General features: G+C 34.6%; 1 protein-coding gene across 1 annotated transcript in view; it reads right to left on the reverse strand.

Annotated features, from left to right (window-relative positions):
- Remo (Remoulade) overlaps nt 1-3,701 on the reverse strand; it is a 68,083-nt gene extending 64,382 nt beyond the window's left edge. Inside the window, exons 1-3 of the mRNA XM_017638246.1 lie at nt 3,118-3,701; nt 2,834-3,052; nt 2,560-2,773 (exon numbers count right to left, since the gene is read on the reverse strand). Of these exons, the coding sequence (XP_017493735.1) occupies nt 2,560-2,773; nt 2,834-3,052; nt 3,118-3,332 (648 nt within the window). The 5' untranslated portion in view covers nt 3,333-3,701. The remainder of the gene's footprint in view (nt 1-2,559; nt 2,774-2,833; nt 3,053-3,117) is intronic.
- Nucleotides 3,702-9,414: the final 5,713 nt, after the last annotated feature.

Consider the following 9,414-nt stretch of genomic DNA (forward strand, 5'->3'; position numbering starts at 1 on the left):
CAATCGCCGTTCGGAGTCGGCGTAAAACTGTAGGTCCCTCCGCTTTGTGTGACAACATCAAGGCGCACGCCACAAATCGGAGGAGAAGCTCGGCCAAACACTAACATATGTGTAAGCGCCAATCTATTATTATTATATGAGTCAAAGCCGTCTTTGTGGAAGATTAACAGTTGCAGTTGTAAATTAAAAAAACAAATTTGTAAAGAAATGAATATTGTACCAGCATGCTGGCAAGTTATATGCTTCGAGCCTGATGGCTTGATGGTTCACTTGATGGAGCCAGCAAGCTGGCTTTTATACAAAAAAGTTTTTGGTTGGATAAAATATTAGCTTCTTTCCAGAGTTCATTGTTTTCCTATACCATCGCTTATTGAAAATGTTTGCGTGTGCACTTGTATATATATGTATATGTAAGTAAAAAAATTTAGCCACCATTTTTAGCCACAACGACTTTTTAAGCTCTTTTTTAGCCCTTTTTTTAAAGGAATTTGGCTACCACTAAAAATGATTCGCGGCAACACTGCTTCTGATATCAAATTGAAAAATTTTGTTTGAATTTCTACACACACTTACAGATTTTGACAGTTTATGCCGCCAAAGCAAAAACAAAATACATGTAAATTTTTGTTTTTGTACTCCTGCTATCACCTTATATTGATTCGCCTTGGCACAAACAAATGTAAAATGAGTGGAAATCATAATATTAATGATGTACTGGACAGTGTAAGTGCTTGTGTGTAAAGCAAAGAGTTTAAAACTGATTTATAAATAGTAAAATGTTTACAGCAGATTGTCAAAGCAGTGCAACAACTGTTCTCTTGCAAGTTTTTGCTAGTTTTGTGTTCAATAACCTCTTCTGCTAGTTTTCTCTTCTTCTCAATTTTACGCTCTATTTTGCTTTTACGCTCTCGCTGCAATGTTTTACTGGAGAAGTTACTATACAAACCTAATGTTACTCGCATATTTTCGAGCCTGTATGTAAGTTTTCGGGAAAAAGGTTAAAAAGTATATTCATCTGCTGAAAAGATATTTTCGCAGATTCACAATTTATTTAAAATAAATCTATCAGCCCTATCTCCAATTCCATGTGAATAAATCTCTCCAGTGCTTAAATAATTTTCACCACATTAAATACCTGCACAACACCCTAATTGCCGAAAAAGCGTTGCTTGCAACACTAGTCCTTTATGGGGACCAAACTTGGTAAAAAAAAATAGCTAAGTTTGTTTACTGGATATACTGAGATTGCAAAATTAACAAAAATCTTGCAAGTTAGACAAACAGCCGACACCGTTTAGTAAACTAACTGAATAATTTCTTATTTCTTACAAGTTTAACTAGTCTTATTTTATCATTTTTAACATCCAAACCATAAAAAAAATATAAAATTCAATTTGTGATTTGCGTAAATTCCAACTAGCTGTTTTTGATCAGCGGTTTTCTTGCTGACAATATGGTGCTAGCAAAAGTTTTTTCAAGCGAAACTAGCAGCTTCTCGTCAAAATGAAATTTCAGTGTGGTCTCTCAATTTCCTCTTCTTCGCTGGACCTTTGTGTACGCGAACGGCAAAACCCGATAGGTTTTGATAGTTCTTGAATAAACCAATTATTATTTGGTTTGTTTTGCGGTTTTGGAAATTTCTTCCTATCTTTTTCATGTATGACTCGATTTCAAAGTGTTATATATCGTTGAGAAGACTTAGCTGCTGAAAGCATGTTCAAAATGGAATTTCTTCCGCAAAATATTCTGGATAAAGAAAACACAACAATATCAAGAGAACCAAGTTATGACAATTTTTGTACTTTTCTTTTTGGGTCGCGACTTACCGTTTGAAAATCACTGCTCTGTATGATTAAACGTGCGATAGGCAAACACATTTCTACCAAAACTTATAGGGTCCAAACTCATAATAAATTTAAATGCTTAAGTAAATTGGGGTACTGTTTGCGTATTTGTACAACGATTTTGGGGTGCTGTGCACAAACGCGTAATTCGGTTCAAAAAACTTTTACACACACTTGTAGACAACAGTTCACGTTTTATTTCAAAAATAAAATTTACTATGGCTGCGTTTCTTTATACATTCCGGATAAACTCATTTCACAACCAGAATAAACAGAATGCCATTGAAATATACGTTTACATATCATCAGGAACGTTCTAAAGAATAAGTAAACAAAAAAGTTTATTCCAAACGTTCAGAATGAATAAAGAAATACAGCCTATATCTGTACACTGATTTATTAATAATATCGGTTGGAAATATGGTATTTTTTGCAAATTTCCGAGCCAACCTGTCAAACAAAAAATATCTACGGATTATCTCTGCAAAAGGTGTTCAGCCCCTCTTCTTCAGCAACACGGAAAGGAGAATTCTACTGAGGGTTATAATCCCTAAGTGGGGCGGGGGTTGGGTGAATGAGTGTTTGGGGGTTTGGGTGCCCACGCTCCTCCCCTCCGCCCCACCCAAAATCGTTGTACAAATAAGCAAACATTTCCCGAAAATTGTATGAAATCGTAATCTTTTTATTTTTTATGAACAAGCCCAATAATATTTACCTGATTTTTGTAAGGTGTTAGCTCTAGTAGCGTTTGTAGAGGAGATTCACAATGCAAGTCTACGCCCACCTTGAGTTTTTTTAAGAATGTGCCTTTAAAATAAACTGGAGACTCGCATTTTGGAGAGGGTTGTAATTTAATTGAGCGGTCGTTGGTCCAGGCTAAAAGCCATATTAAGTCACAATTGCATACCAAGGGATTATTGGATATGTCCCTACAAAGATTTGATTAAAGCAAATAAAAAAATCTTAACTGTTATTGCAATTGTACTCACAGATGCTTTAAATTCGACATAAGCTCAAATGATCCAGAATATATGTGCCGTAATGCATTGTTACTCAATTTCAAGCGTTCCAGATTAGGTAAAGCATCTGCAAATGTGTCCTTATCAATTTTTCGTAACATATTTGATGACAAATCCAACCGCTTTAGTTGAGTTAAGTTATGAAAGTCCTCACTTTGAAGAATTGGAAATGCGTTGTTACTTAAATCACTGCAAAATGTCAGAGTATTCATTTAACTTTTTTATAAATTTGCATACATATTTATTTCTCTTACAGCGATACCACGAGTGTTGTAATATCAGTAAGCTGTACTTCTTTCCAGTCCGATACAGACATATTTTTAATCCCACCGCATTTTACTCGGATGTAAGAACTGTTCTCGGAAGTTGTTTTGCATTGACAAATGTCTGGACAATTAGTGACTACATTTGCCAAAAAACTTTGCAGCGGCCAAAGTATAATCCAAATACAGACCACCTTAAAAATCATTATTTTTGCAGGAAGCAATTTGTCTTCTCAGCGGCATTACCCAAAACTTGTGTACAAGTTTCACGCTTTTGATGAAGAACGCATATTTTTGTATTGTTCAAACACACAACTTATTTTTGTTTTCGTTTCTGAACTGTTTTCTCTTTGAGACTGAGTCCTATTTTTTACCTCACACCATTTGGTTAACGTAATTAAATAAAGTCACAGTATATACAGCATGATTCAATAATACAAGGCTCGATAAACTGACAGTTGTCTCTCTCGCACCGCTCCCTTAGCAGTGGCACCGTGTTGCTTCTTTGCACATGTACATGGAAACAGTGTAGCTTTGATGTGAAATAGAATTATGAGCGTTTGTGCAATATGTTTATTTGTATATGCATATGAAGCATATTTATCTGATGAAAACATAAACTGTTTTTAATTGGATGTTTACATCAATCTCATAGTATTATTTTAATTTTGAGTAATTTTGCAGTTTTTATACAGCTAAATAGCACATAAATTACGTAATTCACATAGATACATCAACATNAATTTTTATAATTGTGTTATTTATGAACAAAATGTAGGTTAAGTATAGTATCAATGCTTAATTAAGAAGAATATCAATAGTTAAGTACATAATTAACGCTAGTGTTTCCATAAACTGGAAACTCACATCGTATTTTTTAATAAAAAACGTGAATTTTGTGTATTTATCATAGAAAACTCTAAATTTTATTTAGATCTTTATTACAAAAAAACGAGGTTTGTTTAGTTATAGAGACTCCAATGCTTGCCAGCGCATTCGCCCAGACAGCTCATTAAGCACACTCAAGTTTGAGCGGAACTCCCCAAAAATACGTAACATCAAAGTATAGAATATCATAAATATGAATCATATACACATACAATAGCAATTTCTATGAATTGCTACTGTATAAATTCAAGACACGCATTTGGTTGGAGAGTGCGTTGGTTATGACGGGAAGTTCAGCCAACACATTCAATGTCCTTTACCCGGAGCTGTTCCAATATGATGAGTAAATTTTAAACTTCACAAGCCACTGCCTCTGGCTACAAGCTGGATATCTGAATATTGGAAAATAAATAGCAGTTATCTTTTTAAAATGATAAAGAAAAAGTGTTTGTTTACAAAATTACCTGTGCCACTCTGCCTTAGTATGCTTGTTGATTNTAGCAATTATCTTTTTAAAATGATAAAAAAAAGTGTTTGTTTACAAAATTACCTGTGCCACTCTGCCTTAGTATGCTTGTTGCTTCCTTTCATACCACAGTAATTTTGTATGCAACTCTGAATCAGCAAAATTCATGCTCCTTCTCATCATCAACCCTAATCAGATTTTACCCCCGAGGAGTACTGAAAAAGGTTTATTACTGTATATACTGTGAATAAAGTACTGAAAAACTTCATACCAAGACAAGTTGTTGTCCCCTTTCAGACACGTCAAGCACAGTATAGACAGTAACCAACCTTTTTGGGTTGTTGTTGTAGTAGTCGTTGTTGTTGTAGTTATATTCACTCCTGAGGAAGGCACGGGGTTGTGTGCTGCTATTTAATGGCCTTCTTCAGACTTTTTCTTAGATTTCAGGGTTGTGTGCTGCATAATTATTAGCTAAATAAATTTAAGCATTTGACAATACGTGATTTTATTAAAAGAAAATTATAAATGGTGTTGAAAAACCAAACAAACGCTCGTGCGAAAGCCCTTTTTTTATGTGTTGTTAAAATTTATACATGGCGTATTGATGGACAAGTAATGTATTCTTTTGTGGATTTTATGTTGCTTGAGAATTTAGACAACGTGCGAGCTGCCAGGTTCAGTTATCAATATAATTAACACAAGCTTTTTCGCGTAGTTGCCTTTCAATAAATAGAATAAACAAATATTCGCAAATAAATTGGATTTATTTTATAACTGACAACTAACGTACGATTTTTGTTCTTTTCTCCATTTTGATTTTGACTCCTATTACCGCCAACAACTTAATGTGTATACATATTTACAAGCTGTCAAAATTTTGCGTAGTCCCACGAGCCAAGTAAAAACTATGGCATTCGTATTCACAAGGAGAAATCTCAAAATTTTTGTTTGGTATTTCCAAATTTTCTCTTTTTTATCAGTTGGCAAAAGCCCTCAGTGGCAGCGCTCCGAGCGTTGAGATAGTAATTTCATGTCAATTAGTAGAAAAGATCCATGTTGAAAAAACTTTTTTATTATGGCGAGAAAATTTTACATTGCTGTGCCAATTCGTAACTTTTTACTGCTGGAAATTTTTGACAGTTGCTCTGGTGCAAAAGAAGTTGAGCAATTAAAATCAGAAATTATACAAAAAAGACTTGTCTTTACTGACTTTTATTCTTCTGGAACTAAAAGCCATGAATTTATTAGACACCTTAGTAATAAAATTAGAACAAAAAAATTCTTCAAAACCGTCAGGCCGGGTTGAAAATTGTCATCCACCTCATAGTTAACAAAAATTTACAATCCGTAGTACTTTTCTATCAATTCGCAAATGCCGTTTGCACAAAAAAGGTTATCAAATGCGTTTTATTTAAATCGTTTAGAAAATGAGTCATTTATGTATACCATTTTATATGGAATTATTCAATAAATTTCGTTTTACACTATACTTCTTGAAACATTTGGAGTTAATTATTTTTTGTTTCTTAAAAGCAACCCTGCGTGCTTGGAAGGCGTGTGTACCAATAATTTCATCCCTAGCATATTCATCCCCGAGGAAGGCAGTCGACAAATTCACCGAAGGTTGTTTACTGGTTATATTGTGACGTCAAGTCTTGCTTTCAAGTCTGCTCGTTCGTAGGCGAAGGAGGTGGGAAGAGAGGGGAAGAGTACAGATACCTCCGTAGCGTGTCCGTACCGTCAATTCGTTTCAAGTTTTCTTGTCTCTTGATCTTTTCGTTGCTTCCCATTTAAAGAACCAAGAAAGTTAAACAAATCTAAGGCAGTCTGCACACGGTTCGTAAAGCTTTAGCCACGTATAAAATTTTTTATGCAGCAACGATTCCGTTACGCCTCAAGATCTGCACACGAAGCAACTTCAAAGCGTCAAAGTATCAGGCAAAAAATGTTAAGTGATGCCAAATTATTATTTCTTTAATTAATTTTCAGTTATTTTTCTATTAATTGCACGAATTTTATTGTTTTATCGTTTTTTTTTATGAAATGCATGCACGCACACAGAAAATTGTAAACAAGATTCTTCTTCTTTCGCTTTTTTAAGCGTACGTACGCCTAGCTACCAACACTGCTGTACGCCAAGCGATTTGCAGCTAGCTTGCTTTGACGAATTCGTGAAGCTGACGACTCGTATACAGCCCTCCATTTAAATGCACGTGTGCGGCATCAAAGCGTAAACTTGCGTATGTAGCATCTAATACGCGTCTAAAGCTATGCGACCCGTGTGCAGACTGCCTAAATAGAAAATGTTCCATTTCCACTAGAGCTGTAGCAAACCGTATGTATTCGTTACTGAGTAACGGGTACAACCCCTGACTCGGAAGTACCGAATCGTTACTCACATAATAATCTCGTTACACTATGTTCAAACAGGCCAATTAGCTGAGGCAATGGGTTGGTTTTCCAAAAAGGCGTTGGTTAAAGGGACGGTGGGCGCATGACGCCACCAAACAACATTCTCTCAATTTCGGTACTTAAAACATTTAAATCTTTAAAAAACTTGCTGAATAATTTCCTAAAACGTAATCATAAATAATCCAATAGGGAACAGATTTTTATTTTGATTTAATATCGAAATTTCATCGATGTTATCACCAGCACGCTTTCTTTCAAATGAAAATATGGTTGTCAAACTATCAAATTGCCTGCAAAAGATGTCAAGCAATAAGCGCTGACATATATTGCAGCCCGTTACGGCCCGTCTCCACAGGCGAAAGTTTTTGCCTACCAACTGTCATTTTTATTGCCTGATAAAAATTTTATCAGAGGCAATATTTGTGCGTGGGCATATTCTATCTTGATAAAAGCATTTGAAAGATGGCGTCAAACAAATATGTAGCGCTTAAAAATTTAAAAAGACTGCAAAAAATTGATGCAGAAAGGCGAAAAAGGAAAAAAAAACCACAATTCTGGGTGAATCCTTTCTTGGAACAAAGAGGACTCCACGATTTGGAAACACATCTCTTAAAGGACATGGGAGGAAGGGCAAGATTTTACCAACTTTTGTAGGATGTCCATTGTCCAGTTTGAGGAGATTCTTTCAAAGGTATCGTTATTTAATTAACTCTTTATAAAGATTTACGTATGTGAATAAAATATATACATATGTACATATGCATACCAGGGTATGGTTTAGTTATTTGTACAAATATTTTGGGTTGCTGTGCCCAAACGCGTGACCCGCATTAAATAAATTTTACGTGCACTTGTAGACAAGAGTCTACGATTTATTAAAAAAAAATACTATATCTGTGCACTAATTTATTAATAATTTTGGTTAGAAATATGGTATTTCGATGTACAATATCGTTGTACAAATAACTAAACATTTCCCGTATACACTCTTTAGGTGGAATCGAGAATACAAAAACAAGATACAAATATGAGGTATGCTATTGCATCAAGAGTCCGCCTTGCTGTAACTTTGCGCTACTTAGCAACTGGGGACTCGTTTCGGTCGCTGGAATTCCTCACCTACATATCGCGTAAAACGATAAGTAAATTTTTGCCGGAAGTATTGGAAGCGTTAATAGCTGCTCTTCAGGACGAATACTTGAAAGTCAGTTAATAAATTTCATTTTATTTGCATACGTGCAAATTATAAATAATTATCTCCTATAGACACCTACGGCAGAAAATGAATGGTTGGATGTGGCTAATGATTTCGAGCAACTTTGGCAATTTCCGCACACTTTGGATGCAATAGAAGGAAAACATATCCGTATAAAAGCGCCGCCTAATTCTGACTCAGATTTTTTTAAATTATAAAGGCTTTTTCAGCATTATTTTTCTTGCAGTTGTAGATGCTCATAGTCGATTCATTTACGTCGATATTGGAGCAAATGGAAGAGCATCTGATGTTATGGCATTCAAAAATAGTTCTTTACATGATAAGTTGGCAAGAGGTCAATTAAGTATTCCCGCTGATACACCCTTAAAAGGACAGGTTTGCAAAACCCCATTTTATTTTATTGGCGACGATATTTTTGGTTTGAGCCGCCACTTAATGAAAGCTTACAACCGAAGTTCGAACCTGAATACTTCGCAAGAGGCATATAATTACAGACTAAGTAGAGCCCGAATGTCGGTGGAGATGGCTTTTGGTAAGCTCGCTGCACGTTTTCGCCTTTTTCACCGACCCATTGAGGTTTCAGTGGAAACATGTGATAGTGTTGTAAAAGTTTGTTATATTTTGCATAATTATTTATCACGCAAACTAAATCAGCCCCCAAATACTCACTATGACAACTGTCGTCAACCTCTTCCGCCTACCATTAATACAAAAACGCAAGCAAAGTTAGAGACAATATATGTAAATATTGTATAACAGATGGAGATGTTCAATGGATCAAAATAAAAAAACAAGTTGCAAAATAAAAAAAAAACAAGTTGCAAAATAACTTCGTTTTTTATTAATTCATTTCAATTTGATTTTTAGCGACACTTCAATGTTTTCATTTAATTAAGATTTTAAAATTACATATACATATTACATACATATATGTTTGCACATAGACACATTAGGTTGGATATAGTACTACGTACTTCTAATATATTTTATTGCTTATAATTAATAAACTTTTAAAGGCAAGCTTCTCATATATAATACACTATAGTGCGAAAGTGAGTATGTGGTGGTTTTTGTAAAATATTTGTAAGGTTTTTAAAGTTGTTGTTGTTTTTTTTTAATAAAAAATGGTTCGTGCTTAAGAGCTCTTTCCAGCTCTCAAGAAAAACGAAAACGTCATTTTATATGACGCACAAGAAATGGAAAAGAAATTTTCTTATATCAAAATTTCTTAAATCAGTTTGCAGCTCTAAAAAAAAATGCTCGTATATTTATTTCTTTAAGAGAATTTATAGCAAAAGCAAAGTGT

This window comes from Rhagoletis zephyria, unplaced genomic scaffold (genome assembly GCF_001687245.7).
Source record: "Rhagoletis zephyria isolate East Lansing unplaced genomic scaffold, Rhagoletis_zephyria_1.1 Rzeph_scaffold_00141, whole genome shotgun sequence".
Classification (NCBI taxonomy): Eukaryota; Metazoa; Arthropoda; class Insecta; order Diptera; family Tephritidae; genus Rhagoletis; species Rhagoletis zephyria.